The 21,770-nt window shown below is 34.3% G+C and overlaps 3 protein-coding genes across 5 annotated transcripts; 2 read left to right on the top strand and 1 right to left on the bottom strand.

The window, feature by feature from the left end:
• Positions 1-359: 359 nt before the first annotated feature.
• Positions 360-6,151, top strand: LOC115998669 (actin-histidine N-methyltransferase). 2 transcript variants are annotated; one of them, XM_031238292.1, is made up of 16 exons: positions 360-519; positions 626-735; positions 1,049-1,112; positions 1,193-1,303; positions 1,409-1,468; positions 1,719-1,826; positions 2,288-2,357; positions 2,504-2,544; positions 2,718-2,798; positions 3,097-3,132; positions 3,435-3,518; positions 4,088-4,221; positions 4,881-4,969; positions 5,059-5,207; positions 5,317-5,522; positions 5,628-6,151. In XM_031238292.1, the coding sequence occupies exons 1-15, from the start codon at positions 406-408 to the stop codon at positions 5,464-5,466; spliced, it is 1,401 nt and encodes a 466-aa protein (XP_031094152.1). In that variant the 5' UTR covers positions 360-405; the 3' UTR covers positions 5,467-5,522; positions 5,628-6,151. The 2 variants fall into 2 exon arrangements, with proteins under 2 accessions (XP_031094152.1, XP_031094151.1); XM_031238291.1 differs by having other exon boundaries at positions 5,606-6,151.
• An 852-nt stretch (positions 6,152-7,003) lies between these two features.
• On the top strand, positions 7,004-9,987 carry LOC115999866 (serine/arginine-rich splicing factor RS2Z32-like). Of its 2 annotated transcripts, XM_031239805.1 has the most exons (7): positions 7,004-7,095; positions 7,430-7,541; positions 8,167-8,206; positions 8,337-8,432; positions 8,827-9,023; positions 9,110-9,196; positions 9,411-9,987. In XM_031239805.1, the coding sequence occupies exons 2-7, from the start codon at positions 7,435-7,437 to the stop codon at positions 9,787-9,789; spliced, it is 906 nt and encodes a 301-aa protein (XP_031095665.1). In that variant the 5' UTR covers positions 7,004-7,095; positions 7,430-7,434; the 3' UTR covers positions 9,790-9,987. The 2 variants fall into 2 exon arrangements, with proteins under 2 accessions (XP_031095665.1, XP_031095666.1); XM_031239806.1 differs by lacking the exon at positions 7,004-7,095 and having other exon boundaries at positions 7,935-8,206.
• A 1,144-nt stretch (positions 9,988-11,131) lies between these two features.
• On the bottom strand, positions 11,132-14,585 carry LOC116000452 (protein MAEA homolog). The gene is made up of 7 exons (XM_031240541.1): positions 14,189-14,585; positions 13,660-13,854; positions 13,422-13,544; positions 12,491-12,676; positions 12,063-12,196; positions 11,625-11,811; positions 11,132-11,557 (listed from the first exon to the last, which is right to left on the bottom strand). The coding sequence occupies exons 1-7, from the start codon at positions 14,516-14,518 to the stop codon at positions 11,456-11,458; spliced, it is 1,257 nt and encodes a 418-aa protein (XP_031096401.1). The 5' UTR covers positions 14,519-14,585; the 3' UTR covers positions 11,132-11,455.
• Between the last annotated feature and the right edge of the window lie 7,185 nt (positions 14,586-21,770).

Genomic DNA, 21,770 nt, shown 5'->3' with positions numbered 1-21,770 from the left:
AATTTGTGAGGTGATTTGATTTACGCCGATGTGTGAAAGATCAAAAGTAATTATACCAAGACTACTAAAGAGGATCACTAAAAGATGTATTAAAAAGACGTATTAAACGACAACGTTTCACGTGTAAAATATCAAATCAGAATATTATCTAAGCATACATTAAGAAGACGTATGGTATTTTTTATTTATCAAAAACTTTGTGACTTTATTATAGTTATTATAGATAGATTAAGGTACAAAATTTATCAAAACTTGCGACTCTATTATACTCCGTAGTTATTATAGATTGATTAAGGTACAAAATTGACAAAAAATGTATTGAAAATAATTAACTGAACTTTTAGGCTAGTTACCATTATTTATCAAAAAAAGGCATGTGGCCAAAGCCACGAAACACAAGTGAAGATGCTTTCGTTCCGCGGGAGCACACTATCAAAGACCTGCTGGACTCAACGCCATCTCTTCCGTCGCCTCCGCTATCAACTCTACTTCTCCACTTCCTCCGCTTCCTCATCCAAAGTTCGCACAGCTCATTTTCGTTGCATATTCTGCAGTTGAATTGCATTGCTAGTAGTATTTGCAGCAGTGAAATAGTCGGCTAACAATTGAGTACTAATTTCCGCAGGAATCAGCGTGCATTGATGGGGACTGTGCCGATTTTTTGCCGTGGCTGGAGCTCAAAGCCGGAACGGAGATATCTTCCGTTCTTTCAATTGGAGAATCCGCATATGGAAGGTCCTGATGTTTATGCTATTTTCCTTTTGGAAAATTGATGCATTTATAAGTTATAACGTTATATTTTGCACACACACGGGTGAAAACGACACACGTGAATAAACAATGAAGACTGAGTTTCTTAACGTTATTTTTTCATTACTGTTTGGGTGTTATCGAGTTTTGGTTGCATGCTTGCAATGTGCATATAGTTATTGGTGTCCCTGAATTATTTATTGGTGAATCGATGTATTTTTATTTGATTACTTTCATTGTTAATGCAATACTAAATAAACAGAAATCGAGCATACCTGATATTCATGAGTATCTGCAGGAGCTTGTTTGCTTGTAGGCCTATAAAAGCTGGGGATTGTATATTGAAGGTTCCTTACAGTGTGGTATGCCAATTATTGACCAAAAATTTTGTGTATGTTTGCTTTTCATATCAAGCTTTGACTGACGAACATGATAATTGCAGCAATTGTCCTCAAATAACCCTCCTTTGGGAATCAATTCCTTGCTAGGGGATCAAGTTAGTAATGTGACGAAAGTTGCTTTATTTGTACTGTATGAGCAGCAGCTGGGTGAGGTAAAAATTTTCACATGCTTTAGCTTCAGTCAGGTGCCTTCTTCTACTTGTAGTTCCGTGTGGTGGACACTGATTGATTACTTTGTTTCCCCACATTGCCTGCAGCAATCTGAATGGGCTCCTTACATCAGTTGTCTTCCACAACCTGCAGAAATGCATAGCACGGTAGATGATTATATATATATATATATATATATATATATATATATATATTGTGATTAAAGTAAATTTTGTATCAACATGTTGATAGTGGTGATAGTTTTATCTTTATTTGACTTGCTTATTAGGAGAAAACTGTTCATATATTTGCAAACTTACCTTTGCTATTCATAGCTCTGTTATCTGACTAGGATTCTTATTTATTATTTTTGGGGTATTGAGTTTAAATGAGTACACTAAGCAATTAAGCCTGCAGATATTCTGGGATCACCATGAATTAGAGATGATTCAACAAAGTCCACTATATCAGGAAACAATTAGGCAGAAGAAAATCATTGAAACTGATTTTTTGGTGATTATGGAGGTTAGTACCTGAACTTCAATCTTTTGCTTGGTCAAATTTCTCCCCTGATAGCAGTTATTGTCAGTACCAGCAGTATCCCCTGAAATTAGTTTTATTTTTTTATTTTTTTTTATTTTTTTTATTGCAGTGTTTCAGTTCATTTTTCTCCCCTTCTCCATTTGCTTGACTAGTTCACTTCTCATTAGTCAAAAAGTTACTTTATTGAGTCAGTAGTAGATTATTTTAAAACATGTCATTGCTAAAAAGGGGTTTTGATGACAACTTTCAATGATTAAACAACTGAATATGTTTTAGCAAATCCTAGTGGGACAATTTATTGTTCTTATATTTATGCCTTCTGGGCAATGATGCATCCCTGCGGTAACTGAGCTTTACAGCTGACCGAATTGTTTGTTGAATATTCATTTGCAAAAATATTTTGAAGTAACTAATGTATGGCTTTTTGTATTACACATTTCCAGGCTCTAAGTCACTTCCTTGAACATCACCTAGTCATCACATTAGAGGACTTTAAGTATGCATATGCTCTAGGTAAACGCTTTGTACTCATAACACGTTTTTTTGCTGTGCTAGACTATTATTGATAAGCTTGTATTGAACATTTCAGTGGGTTCTTTGTCAGTATGGATTTAACATTTTACATATCCTTTTGATTAGCTTTTCATCAAACATTTCAGTTACTTCTCGAGCATGGGAAAGCTCCAATGGTGTATCCATGGTACTTAATTATAAGATCTGTACTTGCTTATGATTGATAGATAAATTTATGTGATGACTAATCAATTGGCACACTTCTACTGATATTCATTCCTTTAATCTACTGTTTTTGCTTCGAGAGATTAATTTGTGAGTATGAAGTTCATAAAAAGGTTTTTACTAACTATTCCTTAGATACCTTTTGCAGATTTCTTAAATCATGATGGTGGCTCAGATTCATGTGTTTTGAATGATGAAGGGAAACAACACTCTGAGGTTTAGTTTATCTATTCTGAAAATACTTCCTAACCTCCTCAGGTCATATATATATTGAAACGTATCAGAACTTGAAGAGGACTTGTTTCTTAATGCTCTTTTTCTTTGTAGCATTTAGGATAAAGAAGCATGTGAAAAGTATTTCTGTTTGGTTCACTAGTGTCTTTCCATTGGCAAAATTTATGTGTTTCAGTTCATATCAATGAAATATTCACTGCATGCCTCATTTTTATAAGGCTTATAAGTTTGTTTCTGAAGTCACCTTAATCCTTTTTTTTTTTTTTTTTTTGAAGTGCAGGTGATTGCTGATCGTGATTATGCTCCTGGTGATCAGGTATTGTGCAATAGAGTAGCCTAATAATCACACTCTTTCTTCTACAATTATAGAGGATTCATATGTTTTTATGTTGCGTTTTTTCTAGTGATTCTTCCAAATCAAAACTCAAACTGGTGCTGTGGGAATGCCTCAATAATGTTTCAGTTGGGCAATCATGTTTATTAAGTCTTAAAATCTTAAAATTAGAGCATTCATGCAGCAACTGGAAATTCATCAACTTCTATTTAGTACTCTATGGTTGCTCCTTATAACATTGATGAGATTATTTCATGCTGAGAATCATCTACTCTTTCCTACAGGTCCTAATAAGATATGGAAAGTTCTCAAATGCTACACTTCTTTTGGATTTTGGATTTACCCTCCTTTATAATGCATATGACCAGGTTGGAACCCAGTCCCGACTCCTGAGTATGAAAAGTTTTATTATACAAAGGATTCACTGAACTGCACTAGCGCCACTTTGCTCTATGCATTTGGTCTTAACAACTATGAATTTCCATCATTAGACACCAATTCTTCTTTCTATCAATAGGTTATAAACTTATAACTTATAGTCATGAAAACTTACCCATCTTCTACTAATTAAAATGCCATCTTCATTCTATTTGCACAACACTTGGAAATTAGGTACATGGTCAAAGATGCAAAGGATCCAATTCACAACTTTGGGTTTTGTGTAGGACTTTATATGTAGTTTTATCTGATTGTGCCATCTAGCCCATCTAAAAAACAATTAGAATCTGTTTTCTGCTTTGAGAATTGGTGGTACTATTTTCATTGCTTCAATGCTTCTACCTTATGTTTCTTCCATCATCCAGTTTTACCTCTTTGCTTTTTTGTCTGCTTATCAGTTACTCAAAGCTTGATTTGACACAACTATATTATATGCCTTATTTGTAATTGCTTCTTTGTTCTTTCCTACTTTAACATAGTTGACATCAGTTACTCTCAGGTTCAAGTCAAACTGAATATACCTCAGCAAGACCATCTTTCTTCAATGAAGTTGGAACTTTTAAGCAAACATTGCACGCCAGCAATAAAAGATGTCAATGTATTCAATTCTGCTGGGAATTCTTTCACGCTCAAGTTGGTACCAAGACATGTTCTTACAAATTGATGCTAATGTGCACCTTTATTCTGATTGTTTCAGCACACGATGCATGCAATACACTTGACCACTAGTTGAACTCAGATAAAAAAGGGACATGAAATATAACCTGAATCAGCTATGAAAATGAAATATGTCTGACATGGTTAGCTGATTCAACAAAAATAGATGGCAGCAATAACTGAAATCTTTGAAAAGATGGTTTAAGTGGTTATTACTATGTTTCACCTTGTTGCATATGACAGAGAATCAAACTAGAACATACAAAATTTTACTTGTCTATGCACAAATTCTCCGAACCAGAAAGGGGTAAACTCATAGTCTGATCTTTGTCTGATTAATGGTATGAATGATATGCACATTGACTAAAAATACATGCATTTATTTTATATCATTTATTACTTCCGAAAGCAAGGCTAGCTTTAGCACAGTAGCATCCAAGATGTTTGCAATTGTAAGTAGAATGCTCTTTTAGGTATTGAATAATGTAGAATCATCAAATCCATGGAGAATGAGTATTTTACGGAGATTTGGCTGGTATTCTGAAATAGATTAGTTGTTAGAGATATGAGTTTCCCTTTCTGACATATACTCTTGTCTCTTATCTGTATTCTTGTCTGTAATTTTTTCCCTCCAGGGAAGTAAGATCTGCTCAAGGTAAAGGGAGAGGCATCCCACAATCCTTCCGAGCATATGCTCGTGTTATGTGTTCAAACTCTCCTCAAGGTCTCAACTTGTTATTTTGGTTATTCTGTATAAAGCACATCCTGTTAAATCCTAAATCATATTTGACTGGACCATTTTTTCATATTCAGAAATAAATGATTTGGCAATAGAAGCTGCAGAAAATGATGGTCGACTGGCTCGACGTCCACTTCGGGATAAATATAGAGAAATTGAAGCTCATCAATTCCTGCTTTTGAGAATAACCGAGTTGATCAAATTGTATAATGCATCTATTAAGGTAATAACTATATTATGAAAATTTTAATTTTAATTCTAGAATCGTAATATAATTTGTTCACCTCTGAGGGAGGTGTGCCTAATGTTTTATATGCCATATTTCAATCCAGTCATTGGAGCTGCAAACTTCTCTTCACGTGGTTAATAAACCTGCCTGTAGATATATGATGGCTCATGACCTCCTCAGTGGTGAGCTTCACATCCTAAAGTCAGCTGCTGAATGGCTAGAAAACTATTGTGTAAAACTATTGCAGGTCTAAGAGCAGTAACCTTTATTTTCCCCGACTCGAGGTTGGGAGAAAGCTTGTCCAGCCAGGTGAGCCTAAACTTCATAAATCTATGCTACATGCTATTATTGCTTCAAAAATTATCTTGCCTGATGCTACATAAATAAAACAGGAATTATCATGTCCATTCACAGTGAACCAAAGCAGATGCCTTATAGAACTTTTTGTACTTGTGCTCTTTCTACACCCTCTCAATGCTTACATGTGCCATGATTCGGTTGTACATTTCCACAAAGGCACAAGTATACTTTGCTCGCTTGGTTCTCTTCCAAATGCCGAGGCCTCAGCTATTTTGCTTGACAGCGACTAGTGTTCTATATAATGCCCCAAACAATCTCTCAGAGATGCAATACTGCACTGCCACCAGACACCATCTGTTTTTGCTTGGAAATAGTCAGTGACTGAGAATCTGTCGCCTGTTTCAGATAATAGATACTAATGTGGCAGATACACTTTAGCACTTGTCATTCCTCAAATTTTGATGTATGCATTTCAATTAATACCTTAAAAACAGAAAGAAGAAGAAGTCACGACTCTGTTCCAAATTTCACTGAATTGTTTGTGTTGTATGTGTTTGATATTTGCGTATTATGTTGACAGCAGAGAACATGTTGGATCATCAACTGGAACCACATTGAAAATTGCAACTTAGCAAGTATTGTTTGGTGTAGTCTATTTGTTTGCTATTACCCAAAATTACAGTAATTTGGGAAGTTACATTTTGGAACTTTTTTTGTTGAGAAGTTGAAGTAATGTCTCTTTTTTCTTTTTGGGTGATAAGGAAATCCAATCACTATCGAAGGTGTGCAATGAATAAATTTTATTTCTGTGTAGTAGCTTGCAAATCACATAAGAGAAATAAATCATATTAAAAAAAGCGTGTAATAGACTCAATCAAAATGGTGTTTGACAAGGATTGAACTTTTACTCCTATTGTTTTTTCATAATTGTTTGTATAAACTTTTCAAAATTAAAAGTCAATAGTACTAAAAAAAATTCCAAAATCAAGTCCATTAGTTATAAATCCAAGCTAAAAACAATTTTCCTAAAGCAATACTTGCTATTTCCACAAGTTATGTGATCGATTTATTGAGAAGCTCACAACTTTTATTCGAGTTTTTGCTCTAAATAAAGTCAATAAGTATGCCATGGACCCGAGTCTATCTTGCAAGGTGGACCTATCACAATTTACATATTGAACGTTTACGAATTTGAATTATGAACATTCATTAAGTAAATTGTAAATATTTAGTTGTGAACATTCATTATATAAATTGTAAAATTTAGTATTTAAATCGTGTATTTTGAACAGATTCACCTTGTAAAATAGACCCAAATTCACAGAATAACTTGCCAAATAAAGTTATTTAGATTCAAGAAGTCGAACTTATAATTCAATTCAACATATCAACAAAAACCAAAAATAGTGATTGATGAATGGGCCTTTTACAAACTCCAAGCCCATTTCAATTAAATAAATCCTTGGCCCATGCATTGCCTATAAATTGAAGAGAGAGAGAGAGCTAAGAGCTACTGGATTGTCTTCCACTTTGAACGAAAAAAAATCAAATCTAGGGTTCTTTAAAGCTGCGCATTCTTCAGGTATGCTAGCTGAGCTTCTGTTCCTTCCGTTCATTCCCTTATCTTTTCCGTATATAGATATCTCAGTCTTCTATTTGTATGTCATATATCCATGAATTTATATCTATAGATAGATAGGTGCGAACGGAATAGTTCAATTTTCATGTTGGTTTGCTATTTCCTTTTAATTGGTGATTTTCGAGCTCTGTTCAGGTCTATTTGCGATATTCAACTGTGCAATACCATATTAGGTTATTTTTTATGTTACGTGCAGATGGACTGTGTAATATTATTATTATTATTATTATTATTAGTATTATTATTATGTAATGATTCTGTTTGATTGTTATTTAAGGGAAAATGCCTCGATATGATGATCGTTATGGAGGAACCCGCCTCTATGTTGGTCGCCTTTCTTCCAGGACCCGTACTCGTGACTTGGAGCACATCTTTAGTAGATATGGGAGGTAATTAAGTTGCTTTTGGGTTCTTTTTCTTGATTGCCTATTTTCTGGAGTTTGGACTTCTAAGAGTTTTATTAGAGTTGTGAGTGCCAGGCTTGATGGTAAAAATTTTACCTTTATTTTTTTCCAAAGTAATTTTCTTCTCTTTGAAATTTGAGTATCTTGTTTTGTGTGAGTATACCACTTCTATGCGACAGAATAGATGTTATTCTGGGTTGTTACTTGTTAGTGGTCTTGTTGTTTTGGGATTTTTCTGTGGCGAGGTCTCCATATGGAGAAGAACCATGTAATTGTGAAGCCCATTGTTGTGCTTGGCATTTCTATTAAAAAATGCATCTGAGGGAGAAAAGTTGACCCATTTTCTCAGGTTTTTTAATTTGAATAATGTTTCTGAAGGTTTGTGTTTTTGCCCAACCTGGAGGTTTGTGGTGGGAGGTTGCCCTTGGTGGAATTGGTCGCTATTCTTGCTCTGAGAGTGGCCATTCTTTCTATAATGTTAATGCGTGTTTTTTTGATGGAAATGGCAACAATCCCAAAGTGGTGTTTAGTTCATCTTTGAGTGGCGAAGTATCAACCCTTGGTTGTTATGACTTGATGGCCTTATTGTTTCTGGAACCAATTTACGCAGAGTACGTGATGTGGATATGAAGCGTGATTATGCTTTTGTGGTACGCAATTCTTATCTTTGCAACTTAAGATTGTGATTTATCAACTGTGACTAAAGCTGTCATCTGTATCACACTATGCTAACCATGATATGAGTTTTTTTCTGCCTCTTCATTGAATTGGAAAATACAGGAATTTAGTGATCCTCGAGATGCAGATGATGCCAGGTATAGCTTAAATGGACGGGATGTTGATGGGAGCCGCATTATAGTGGAGGTTGCCAAGGGGGTGAGATTCAAATGCTAACAGATTGATTGCATATTATCATTTATTTATGTCTTTTAATTACCCCCATTGTGATACTTTGCAAATGCATATGGGCCATATGGCGTAGTGTGGTCAACTAGTTATACTATGGTCATATGGTGTATATAGAGACATTGATGTCATATTGTGGTTTACTCAATCTCCATTTGATTTGCTTCTAGGGAAAATTTTTCTTTGGCTTGTGTCCTGTCTTATAGGTATTTGGTTCTTGAGATGTGCAATAGAAGTATAAGGAATATTATATTTGTTTTCTTCATCATGCAGAGTACCTTGGCTTTTTGTTTGGTATGCTATGTTGTGTCTCTTCTAACCTTTGTTTATGAGTCTTCATAGATATCATTTTCTTTGATCATAGGTACCTCGGGGACCTGGTGGATCTCGTGAATTTCTAGGCCGAGGTCCTCCTCCAGGAACAGGGCGTTGTTTCAATTGTGGACTTGATGGCCATTGGGCTCGGGATTGCAAGGCTGGAGACTGGAAGAACAAATGCTATCGTTGTGGGGAGCGAGGACATATAGAAAGGAATTGTCCAAACAGTCCTAAGAAGCTCAGGTTTGATAGTAGTGCCGGTCACATACACATTTTGTTGACATAATTAAAGTGGATGTTCTGCTGACTGATGAATAATTGTGTTGCAGTGGGCGTGGACGCAGTTACTCTCGCTCACCATCTCCCCGCCGTGGAAGGAACCGAAGCCGTAGTTACAGCAGGGGCCGTAGTTACAGGTTCTCTTGTCTGTTTCCCTCATCCATCCCTGTTTTAAAATTGAAATTATTTGGTCTGTCAAAGTCACAAGTCGTAGCAGTGCTATAGTTAGTAGTTACAGATTAGTTGCAGGTTCTTGTAACTTATGCCATGTTATATCTGAATCCATTTATTTTATTGAAGGCATAGCAGGTTTACTCTGTCTAATCTTGTCAATATGTTTTTTTTCTACAGCCGATCCAGATCACCTGTGAATAGGGAGAGAAGTGTTGAGCGTGAGGAGAGAAGGTCCAGGAGCCCAAGGCCTAACAAGTCATCTCCATCTTCACCAAAGGAACGAAAGCGTAGCCCCACACCTGACGAAAGAAGCCCCCAAGAGAGAGGAACACCATCCCCAAGGGACAACAGGCCAGTCAATGGCGCTTCAGAGTATGACAGGAGCCCCAAAGAGGAAACCGAAAGGGATGACCCAAGATACGATGATGAGAAGAACATCAGTCCTCAGGAAGAAAACGATCGCAGTCGCAGCAATAGCCCTATCCCTAGGGATAATGGAAGCCCCATAGATGACGATGAGAAGAACGGTTCTCCAAGGGGCAGCATGTCACCTTAATTCACCCAGTTTTATTTTCGTGTTGCAGATATGTATAAGTTGAAGGTGTTTGAACCAAAAACATTTTGTTCTTTCAGGACTGTTAAACAAATTCATCCTTCTTTTTTTTTTATTGCAGGAAACATGAAATAATTTGCTGTAATTTGAATTTGGAGTTACTTCGAGCAATAACATTAATTTAGACCTGGTTTGCTTTAAGGGTAGTGCAGCCCAAGTTGTTCATCTTTAATGCTAGTTGTTGTGGATAAAATCAATAGTGGAATAAAAGTGAATGGGTAATTCAACAAATATCAATGGATTTGGAGTGCTTGAATTTTCTTGTGACCAATGCCCTAGTCTGTCCTCTCTATCAATGTAGTAGTAGGTCGGAAAACTCTATTAGGGTTGGTTTTGTTTAAGTTAAATGCAGATTAAAAATATGTAACAACTGGAACCTTTGATCTAAGAGAAAAGTTCTATACTCCATTAAAAATATGCACATATAAGTAATGACTACTTATAGGAATATATTACTTTTGATTTAAGAGAAAAATTTGTCGTGTATCTCTTATATAAAAGTAGAGTGCTTTACGAGGAAATTTGTCACTTTATCCAAAACTAGGACTTGACATGATCCTTGTATGCACTGCACAAACTCAATGAAATTTGTCACTTTATCCAAAACTAGGACTTGACATGATCCTTGTATGCACTGCACAAACTCAATGAAATTTGTCACTTTATCCAAAACTAGGACTTGACATGATCCTTGTATGCACTGCACAAACTCAATGAAATTTGTCACTTTATCCAAAACTAGGACTTGACATGATCCGAAATTTGTCACTTTATCCAAAACTAGGACTTGACATGATCCTTGTATGCACTGCTTATCCAAAACTAGGACTTGACATGATCCTTGTATGCACTGCACAAACTCAATGAAATTTGTCACTTTATCCAAAACTAGGACTTGACATGATCCTTTTATGCACTGCACAAACTCAATGAAACACAATGGACTCATTTGGTAAAATAATTAGCCTATCAAATAATTTTGACTTGTTTAACCACTATTAGTTTTTTAATTTAATTAAATAACTAATGTAGGTATTTAGGTAATTAACTTTTTATAACAACAAAAAGTTAAGTTTCTATAAAAAGTCATTTTGCATATAATCAATTAACAGCTAATTTACCAAACAACTTTCTCAATCAACCAATACTATCAACTAATCAAACTCGCTAACCCAATCAACCTAACAGCTATTTACCAAACATCCCCAACACTAGGAATATGCTCAGCCGCTCAGGACTTTCCCCGTGCTTTCTAGCGTGTCATCAATCATCATAGCAAAACTTATTAGCAAAACGAGGAGACTTGCAGATACATATTTGATAAATGAGAAAATTCGCAGCACAATGACACTATCAAACTGTTGCAGTAATAGTGGAAGCAATTTCTGCCTCAAAATAACAACAGTTAAATAAATACCCACTAATTACAGGCAAAGACGCAAAGTTCATTATGTACATGTGACATGTTAAGACACACAGTATAAAGTTCAGAGAGTAAGACTCCTAAAGCATTTTTGCAGGAGCTGATATGAGCTGGTCCAAAGCAGTTGTCAGAATATTAAGGAACTTCCCCAGATTTCACTGGACAAACCAGCTGGGAACGATTCACTCATGAAATATATGCCTTCACTAGATCTGTATAGTTGCAGGTGTAGCTGGTGCGGGGGCATGTGATTCTCCCATCATTTTTCTTGGCCATTTCTTCAAGTGCCTGTCGCCATGCATACAAGTCAGATTACACACCAAGAAGTTACCAAAGTTACAAGTTCACACCTTACCTTAGTGCTGTAGACATAGCCATTGGGCAAGACAAGCGGTGGGTTTTCAGTATCCATTAACTCCTTTGTTATATAGCAAACGAGTTTTGAGTGATGCTGTTTTGAGTATGGTAGTGGTTGTGCTAATTTGCGGAAACTCTCCTGTGACAGGGGGTCCTCCTTTGTACAATCATCTTCATAACAGAGTCTAAATTTGGTCAAGACAAACATGTATATAATACATTCCTAATTTTTCTTTGTTCCGCATCTTTTATTGTCTTGTCTTCACAGGAAAGTGATACTACTGCATGTGATTAGCATTAGATTTCCACAAACCATGTGGCATGTTTCAAGCAATAAAGCCCAACACTCACTGATTAGGAAAAGAAAGTTCAGAAGATGCGCTCTGAAATGAATATAGTGTTAGATAACCAAAAAAAAATAGTGTCATATGGATACGGAGTTTTGAGTGCAGAAAGGCCAGCTTGAAGGTATATATTCAGCAATGGCTCAAGAGTCATGCCATATAATTTGCAAAACTCCTGTTTGAATTGGTCAACTAGGTAATCCCATTGCTTTGCGTCAAATAGAACCTGCAGAGAAGTGATTATTCAAGCATAACAAATACTCTGTATCTTCCTTGGTGGACTGGTAAGAGGGGAATAGATTAGATCTTCAGATAATTACTGGCATGATCCAATTTCAGTTGAAGTAAACATAGATTAACAGCCTAGTAATCCAGTAAACAAGATAGTCTACAGTGGGGAAGCAATCTCTTCTCTTTTATATAGAAATATTGTTGAAAAAACTGTTTGAGATGCATCTCTTCAGCATGAATCAATATATTAAATCTTCAACATAGAAGTCCATGAGAAAAAGGTGCATACCTTGTATATTGCACATTCAGTATTACTCCTAAAAGCAAGTGTGGCCATGACCCTCTGCAACTCTTTCATATGGGTAGATCCCCAAGGTGCCAGATACTTCCGAGCATATGTGATAGCTCGCATCATGTTTTCAGCTCTTACCATCTCTATAAACTCTTGCAGTCTCAACTGAAATTCAAATTTGCTCTGCCATCACAAAAATAATTTATCATCAATTGCTTTTGACATTGTGTTGCCAAATGCAGCAATGAAATTTACCAACAGCAGAATGAAACTGTTTTTCAATGGGAGATATTAAAAAGCACTAAAGCAAAAGCAGAATATTCAGCATCTATTACGCTTCAGTACTTCACCAAGATTAAGCAGCATTGCAAGAATTATCTTTAGCACTACAGGCTTGATTTATTGGGTCTGCTCTCTATGCAACTACTGTTACTATAATAGAATGTATAATCAACCTTGATACTGTTTAAACACATAATTTCAAGATATACATAAAAACAATAGAGCTTATCATGTGCTTAGTAACAATAAAGACACATTTTTACTCCTAACATGCAACATTGCGCACATCTATTTGTTGCCCTATTCAAAATTTTTGAAAGGATTCCTGTTCTCTAGTAGCAAAAGTCAGATTGCCATTCAAATGTCTCCACAAAAGGCAAGTGGATTCAACATAGTTACTGGATTATTCAGATTACGAGAGTAGCAAGGTCATAGTCAGAAAGCTTTGGGGATAAATGCCTAGTCATATGACTCTAGTTGATTTATGAAAACAATCTCTGGTACAATTAAGTTATCCATTCAAAACACTCTAAGTCAAATAGTCAATAACCCAGCACAACAACATAGTAGAAATACACCAAGTAAACATTTTGAACTATATGATCAAAAGTAAGCTGAAGTAACCAAAATAGGTCTACACCCATACCTTTGATTTCTTCAGCCTGGACTTGTTATCTACACACCATGCCAAAGCAGGGGCTACCTCCTTGTTATGGAGAGCATCAATGACCTTCTTTGCTTCAAGAAATACATCAATATCAACAAGGTCCTGGTACAGAAAATATAAAATCCAGTTACCATCACAGACCATCTTTGCATTGGAAATGCATTCGTCAACCAAAAAAATGACCAAAGATGTAAGACCAATTCCAGGGCCAAATCACCTCAATGTTACTACTTTCAGCAAACTTTGTAGCAGTATCATAGTAAGACATCCTCAACATATAATCCACCAGTATACGTTTCAAGCGGGTGCGATTCCAATCTGATAAATTCTCCACATCCATTGATTCTAGGTGGTCAAGCCGTGCTCGACATCTCTGTGCTTGCAAGTTCTCCATTCTACCGCTCTCTTCCAACTGATTATTCACAAATAAACAACTTATAAGCAATGTAATTGAATATTTAATATTTGAAAAGACATTAATCACTTAACTAAATTCACTATAGTAAACTAGCATCGCATATCCTCATAATAAACTAATAATATTCAATTTTTTTAGGTGGCACAAAATATTGTGGTGCACAAAGCAATCTCAACCGGATAAATAACACCGAGCCTTGGCTAAGTTGTTGGCCATCCTACATTCCTACTACCAGTGCATATATGTTATGTATTATATCTTTCCATCATAATGTCTTCATATATCATGATCTCAATCAATACCGATTTAACGAATTTCATACAGATACCTTCCGTTTAAGACCTTGCAGCCTGGAGACGAGAGAATTGAGGCGTTGAGCGGCTTCATCGCCAGATAAGTCAGAGTCAGTGGCGTCTCCGACTCCAGAAATGACGGCAGAGATTTCTTTCTCGACGATACGGTGGTTGGAGCGGATCGTCTTCTTGTAGTGCTCGAAAGGGACGCGGAGGAACTGGTGCTCCAGTTTCAGGGACTCCGTTAGCTGGCTCAGCTTCGACGAGGTTGCGGCGGGGGAGGGAACAGCGGGAGTGGCGGCGGTAGAGGTGGTGCTAGTGGTGGAGGCCGGGGAGTTGCCGCCGGGAACCGTTTCCATCTCCATTTGCGAAGCTCAGATCGCACTGATTGAGAACGAGGAAAGACAGATCGGTAGGTTTGTGTCTAAGCAAACCAAGAGAATCAGATAATTAGAGTATACCATACGGCGTCGTTTTGGGCCCTTCTTGCCCCATTTTCCCACTTTCTTTTTCTGTTTTGTAACCTTATAACAAATAAAGAAAATATCATTTTTAGTCCATCGACTAATATATATATATATATATATATATATATATATATGTGTGTGTGCGCGTGTGTGTGTATATATATATATATATTTTTGACTATTAAAATTTTTTAATTAGATGTATAACTATTCAATTTGTATCACATTTGGTCCTATGTTAAATTTTTCGACCAAGCATCGGTGACCGGTTAATTTATTTAATTTTTATTTTAAAATTTATTTAATAATTTTTAAATTAAAAAACTTTTTTTAAAAAATATCGGCCACCCCCTCCTTCATCTCCGTCGGAGACAAAGGAGGACCCCACCCCCCTTCCTCCTTCGTCTGAGTTGGAGACGAAATTAAAATAATTTTTAAAATAAAATTATGTAAATTAGTCTATCACCGGTGACTTGGCCAGAAATTTGACCGAAAAAAATTAACGGCAATACAAAATATGATACAAATTAAATAGTTATGCACCTACTTTGAAAATGTCAATAGTTAAGGACCAAATGTAATTACCTTCAAAAAAAAAGGACCAAATGTAATACAAATTGAATAGTCATACACCTAATTTGAAAATTTTAATAGCCAATGACCAAAATTGCTACATATATTATAGTCGATGGACTAAAAATGATATTTTCTCTAACAAATAGTACATAGTGGAATACACTTTGAAAATTATTTATTTATTATTTTTTTGATGACGATAAAAATTTAAAATCACTATTTGTTAATGTGTATTGGCCTATTGGGTAAACATTACTTCTATATATATTTATTTTGACATTGCCGGTTCACAATCGGTCATCATTTATCGCTTAAGGTCTATTAATGACCTCCCAAGATCCCATTAAAATTTAAATTCTCAAATTATCATTGAGAAAAGATTGCAATGTGAATAGTCAAATCAACTAAGTTAGCACTGCCGAGCAAGAAACAAACAACTTTCTTGTTAAGGATGCATGGAGTAACTTCTTCACAATTCATATATTTATTATTAATTTCTCTTTAATCTTATATAAAAGAAAGTAAATTGTTTTTATTTATAGTATTAGTTGGTATCTCCAATCAGCAGAAAAGGTGCTCGGTTTGGTCACCTTCTTTAGTCGATGGAGACGACGACTAATTTGGTTGTCTTTTATGGCAACTTGCTGGTTAATTCCTTTGTCGGAGTGTCGTCCGAGTTCAGCTAACTTGTTATAACATGTCGCAATTAAGATTTTAGGCCTTGATGCACTAAATTAATATATTAATGTGTCTAATTGTAACTTTCACAAGTTCGGGGGCCTAATTGACTTCTTACACAAAGGTAGACGGTGTATTTAATCGTTTCCCTAAATTTAATACATTGGGTTCATCATTAGTGAAAATATGAAGAACTAAACTTTTACATTATTATTCTTAAATTTAATGTTTACTAAATTGATATGTAACGAAAAGACCAAATTTGAAACAAAATCAATAGTGAATGGACCATTTATGGTCAAATTAAAAATTAAGGACACAATTTTATAATTGTCAATAGTCAATGAATCATTTATGGTATAGTTTAAAGTGAAAAATAAAAATTGATAAATATTTATGGAATTTACTCAAATGTGTTTTGGGCTAAACAATGTTTACTGAATATTTTGGGCTCACAATAAGTAATACTCCCTAGGTTGTCGGATCCATTATTTCGAATTAGACCTGATTAAGAAGTGTTTAATTTTGAAAACAATTAGTTTCCAAAAGACAAAAAAAAAAAAAAAATTGTTTAATTAAGGGCAGCCCAAGATTGCCACACAATAGGCCCACATTTAAGCCAATTAAGTAAACACAGTAGGGCATTTCGGTCCTCCTATATTATAATTTAAAATAATTAAAATATATACAATAATTTAAAAATAATTCCGTAAAATTAAAATTGTAAAATTACTATAACAGATGACATTCCGATAATTTACTCTAGTCTAGTGGATAAGTTAAATGTCCAATAAAGCATCTCAATTGTTATACAAGTAGAATCCTACAAGGCAGTGTGTTATAGGTAGAACTGTAGAAGTATACTTGTCAACAAACGAAATGAATTTACGGAGCCCTTTCTGGTGCATATGTTGACTTATGGCACATTGGTACGTAGCGGAAAACCGAAGATTGCAAACTACTCTTTTACTCAGCAATTTACGAATTACAACTAGTAAATACAAAAAGTCGAATAGTGACTTGGAGGCTTAATATAGTTGATTCATCATCTGATTTAAATGTCATAATTGTGCACGATAATGTAGGGGTTCAAATCTCACTGTAAACACATATGAGAAAAAGACTCAAAAATGATGGAATGTCTGGATTTGATCCCTTGTGCGCAAATAAATACTAGGATCTGCTTATTGGTGGGCTGATTGTGCGACTCCAATTTATCTCTTCAGTGAAACTATGAGCGGGGATCATGTGGGTTAGAATTAGTCTGACAAAACTTAGATTACTTAAATTTAAAAAAGTCTAAATAGTACGTTATGATGTCATTTATTCATAAAATATTATATACTTTGTCATCTAGTGTGTATTTATTTATTTATTTATTTATTGAGAGAGAGAAATCACAATTACAATATTATGTACTAATTGGAGTGGTTTTATTGACTTTTTTTTTAATTATTATTTTTTATTTGAGCTGGCTAATTGTGATATAAGAAGGTTTATCTGGTCATGTAAACAGTATATGCTCGATAAGGGGTTATGGTATGAAACACTAATTAATTTTCTAACCTTTCTCGGGCTATTCTTTTGCCCCCGGTTTACAAAATATTTTTTTTTTCCTTCGTACTATAATATTCTACTTTTTTAGATAATTACTTTCTTAATCCACTAAAGCACAAAAAGTTAATATCGCATTCACTGTGACTCGAACCCACAATAGGTAAAAATTCAATAGTACAATAATATTCTACCTTATTCAAATTGATTAGGTAAAATGACTCGTTTTATATATTGTAATGCATTGCTTATATGAATCCTACGATTCAATATTCCTAGCATCACATGGATAAAGTGAATTAGTTTTAAGAGTTTTTTCCACTTTTGGTCCTATGACTTTAGTGTTTCCGTCAATTTAGGTACACGACATTCATTCATGACATAAGTAGTGCTTGACTTTGATTTTTTTCCACTTTTAGTCCTTGACTTTGATTTGTTTTCCACTTTTAGTCCTTTTGGCCATCCAAGCGACAACTTTTAATCGGAATCAACAAACTATTGTGCCATTAAGGGTAAAAGTGTCTTTTGATAAAGCCCTAAATATATTTATAAATAAAATCAGAGAAAAAATAGGAAAAAGAAACGTTATTTGCTTATTTTGCTTCGCTTTTTAAGTTATAACTTTTAATCAGAATCAACAAATTGTTGTGCCATTAAGGGTAAAATTGCCTATTCATAAATCCCTAAATACATTAAACGTTATTTACCCTTAATGGCACAACAGTTTGTTGATTTCGATTAAAAGTTGTCGCACAAATGGCCGAAAGGACTAAAAGTGGAAAAAAAAATCAAAGTCAAGGACTAAAAGTGGCAAAAAAATTAAAGTCAAACACTACTTATGTAAGGAATGAAAGTCGTGTACTTAAATTGACGGAGACACTAAAGTCATAGGACCAAAAGTGGAAAAAACTCTTAGTTTTAATAAAATTGCATTTTGTACATACTTTGGATTATTTCTGTTGATCACCATAACGTGATATTTTAAAAATATGGTTCGCGTTAGTTGCAAGTAGAATTGAATTGAATCAATTGTAATGAGCATGCAAATGTTGCGGCTTACTTCCTACGTAATCCAAACACTTTTAACTCCGTAAAATTTAGTGCACTCAATTGACTTTATTTTTACACATTGACGATGATGATGAGATTTTTAACCGCGCTATTCAAATAAATTGTTGATACGTTTTAATCTCTCGATATTATTATAGTCTAATATAATATATGGAGGAATAAAGTCAGTCCTTGTTGACTTTGTGTTACAAGAACAATCCTACAAGGCATTGTGTTACAAGTAGAAACATATAAACCATCAGCCATGTATTATATATAAGTTGCAAGGAGAATCCCCTCCATCTCAAATACTTCCTTTTTATTACTCTATATATTACTTTTACAAATATTATGATTTTGGTTTTTCTTAAAGAATTACGAGTCGAGTCTTTATTAGATAAACTCTATGAGTGCAAATAAGACTAAATCCCTATTAGTTATAGTGACAAACAAACAAACAAAAAATTTTCTTGATTCAATTTTTTTTTTCAGATGACAAATTGTGTTTATTTTGTAAGTATTCATTATTTAATGTGAGTTGTGATTGTGTTGTAATAATGGTTTATAAGACGATATGTGTTGAAAAGTGATATTGCATGTGTTAGTTGTTCATAAGGTCTTTAATTTTATCATTTGATCAAACATGTTCGCATAGAACAAATTAGTATGCTAATTATTGATTGAAAATGATCGACCTCTTGTCTTAAATCAATATATACTTAGCACTTTGTCAAGTTGAAAATAAATTAAACATAAAGTGTGTGTGTGTAGAGAGAGAGAGAGGGGGGGGGGGGGGGGAATGGAACAATGTTCGTTGTAGAAAATTTAAGTATTTATTTAGACTAGCTCAAAACGAAAAATATAAGAAATTAAAGGAAGTCTATATCGTGTTTTGATAAACACTATCTTAAAAACTATTTATGGAGAAGGTGCAGTATGTAAATTTTGGCACGTTTTCAACGGGTAACACATATGAACTAGCTTACATGGCGCTTGGTTGGAGGGAATTACAAGTCCATTACCACTTAATTCCCACTTAGGGTGTGTTTGGAAAGCAGGAAAATGATTTTTGGAAAATGAGTCATTTTCCGGAAAACAATTTCATTTTCGGTGTTTGGTTGCATTCTGGAAAACTGTCTTTGTGTGTTTGGTTCATTTTCTGGAAAATGAATTAAATTGTATAATTTTACATTTTAAATTATTTTTTTAAAATATAAAATAATAATAATAATATTTCTTTTAAAAAGTAACATATGTGGCCATTTTGGCCAAAAAAATTGTTGAAGCCAAGTCCGGAAAATGACTTCCGGAAAAAAAATCCGGAAGTCATTTTCCAGAAAAATGGCCTCATTTTCCTTGGTCAACGGAAATTGTTTTCCGTTGACTGCATTTTCCAGACACTGCCAAACACCAAAAGCCCGGAAAATGATTTCCAGAAATTATTTTCCGGGCTACCAAACACACCCTTAATTTAGAATGCAACAAAATTTATTCGTTTGGTTGGAAAGATTTGTAATTCCACGGAATTGCAATTCCCTCATTTTCATGGAATTAGAATTCCATGAATTTTATGAAGAAAAAAAGATAGTCCTGGGACAAAATTACACCTCTATTTTTTTCACCTAAAATATACTCCGTAATTGATACATGATCTTCCCTTCTAAATTATAGCGTGTATTATTTTTCGACTTCCCTTTGTGTATGTTCATTTAATTTAAATCTTTATATGCAACATCTATTCAAAATTTGCATTCTTTATATGCAACAACTCTAACAATTTGTGAATTAATTTGTCAATAATAATAATAATAATAATAATAGTAATAATAATAATAACAATAACAACAACAACAATTGGCATTTTAGACTTTATACTACTTATTCCCTCTCAATTCCGATCCCATGTATACCAAACATTGGAATTGAAATCCCCAGCAATTTTATTCCTATAAACCAAACACTGGAATTTGAACTCCACTTTATTCCTGCATTATTCTTTTCCTATAAAATTGCAATTCTTTTCCTACCTAATTCCTTTCCCACCTAATTCCTTTCATTTAACCAAACGGTCCCGTTAATGTGCACCTATTAAAACGTAGGTAGAACCTACCTCAAAAGCTCAGACAAATTCACAAAAGAATGAGGAGAAAGTGTAGAAACTAATAAGCTGTATATTACAGGAACCCATAAACAACATGCACTTGATTCCTATTTTTGTTCTCCTTATAAGACTTTAAATATCCTAGAAAGTATTATCCTTTATAGTGTGGGAGAAGATAAAAGCAATATGGGACAAGCCAGGAACAAAGTTAAAAGAGAATTTTCTTTGAATGATTTTCCAACACACATATATATAATTTATCACTAATAAAATAAATTAAAATGATTTCATCCAATTTTATGTACCCCCCCCCCCCCGTTTTTGCCCAACAAAAATGATTACATTAGTCATTCATTCACGCAATGGATGAAGCCATGCATGCATCATTATGCGTCTCAAAAGATGAACAGCCTGTGCCTTGTCCATTCATCAACACTTCATTACCCTTCAATCACTCTTATTTTTAAGGTTTAATTAAAATTAAAATAAAAATATCCAGTATATATAGTACTATTATAAACTAAAGTTATTTTAGTGACACTGTTATAAAATCACTAATTAGTGGGCTAACTTATTATATTGAAATTCTGTCAATTTTTATATTAAACTCTTGTATTTATACTTTGATACAAAAGTAGTTATATTAATCGAAAGGTCTGACCCAACAACGTGAAATAGTTGGCAAGCAGAATGCAATTGCAATATTGTTAAATAGTTTGAATTTGAATTAGTCTCACAGTGATGTGATATGTAATGATATGCGTGTGAGAGCTTTTAATACATATTAGGGAATTGCACCACAAAGATTATTAAAATTATTTTCAAAATTTCTTTAAAAGATTGTTAAATGAGCTCAAAATGAGAGAAGACAATTTGTAATTTGTTTCTCAATTTTCATTAGAAAAATGCTATTTTCTTAATTCAGCTCAATATAATTTGCATATTATTACACAAAAATAAGATCGGGTCAAAGATTTCATTGTCACCCAACAAATAATTTTACCCCTACAAATATACTTTCCGTAAATTCCTTTTAAATTTAAAATACAGTAAAAATAAAATTTCACGTATCCTCAAAAGTCAACAAAATCAAGTAAAAGGTCAAGACCGCTCCCGTGTCCCCACCATGTCCAAAAGGCGAAAAGGTTTAAGAGGAAAGAACTAAAACGCTCCCTCCGCCGGTCCGCCATA

This window comes from Ipomoea triloba, chromosome 12 (genome assembly GCF_003576645.1).
Source record: "Ipomoea triloba cultivar NCNSP0323 chromosome 12, ASM357664v1".
Taxonomy (NCBI): domain Eukaryota; kingdom Viridiplantae; phylum Streptophyta; class Magnoliopsida; order Solanales; family Convolvulaceae; genus Ipomoea; species Ipomoea triloba.
The sequence above is the reverse complement of the archived record's forward strand: the minus strand, read 5'-3'. Positions and strand labels throughout refer to the sequence as shown.

Excerpts from the sequence above, each read along its gene's own strand:
- LOC115999866 (XM_031239805.1), top strand. The coding sequence starts at position 7,435 with ATGCCTCGATATGATGATCGTTATGGAGGAACCCGCCTCTATGTTGGT. Across the intron at positions 8,207-8,336 it reads AGCGTGATTATGCTTTTGTG|GAATTTAGTGATCCTCGAGA; the intron begins GTACGCAATTCT and ends TGGAAAATACAG. Across the intron at positions 9,197-9,410 it reads AGCAGGGGCCGTAGTTACAG|CCGATCCAGATCACCTGTGA; the intron begins GTTCTCTTGTCT and ends TTTTTTCTACAG.
- LOC116000452 (XM_031240541.1), bottom strand. The coding sequence starts at position 14,518 with ATGGAGATGGAAACGGTTCCCGGCGGCAACTCCCCGGCCTCCACCACT. Across the intron at positions 13,855-14,188 it reads TGCAAGGTCTTAAACGGAAG|TTGGAAGAGAGCGGTAGAAT; the intron begins GTATCTGTATGA and ends GTGAATAATCAG. Across the intron at positions 12,197-12,490 it reads CTGAATGTGCAATATACAAG|GTTCTATTTGACGCAAAGCA; the intron begins GTATGCACCTTT and ends ACTTCTCTGCAG.
- LOC115998669 (XM_031238292.1), top strand. The coding sequence starts at position 406 with ATGCTTTCGTTCCGCGGGAGCACACTATCAAAGACCTGCTGGACTCAA. Across the intron at positions 736-1,048 it reads GGAGAATCCGCATATGGAAG|GAGCTTGTTTGCTTGTAGGC; the intron begins GTCCTGATGTTT and ends GAGTATCTGCAG. Across the intron at positions 1,304-1,408 it reads ATGAGCAGCAGCTGGGTGAG|CAATCTGAATGGGCTCCTTA; the intron begins GTAAAAATTTTC and ends CATTGCCTGCAG.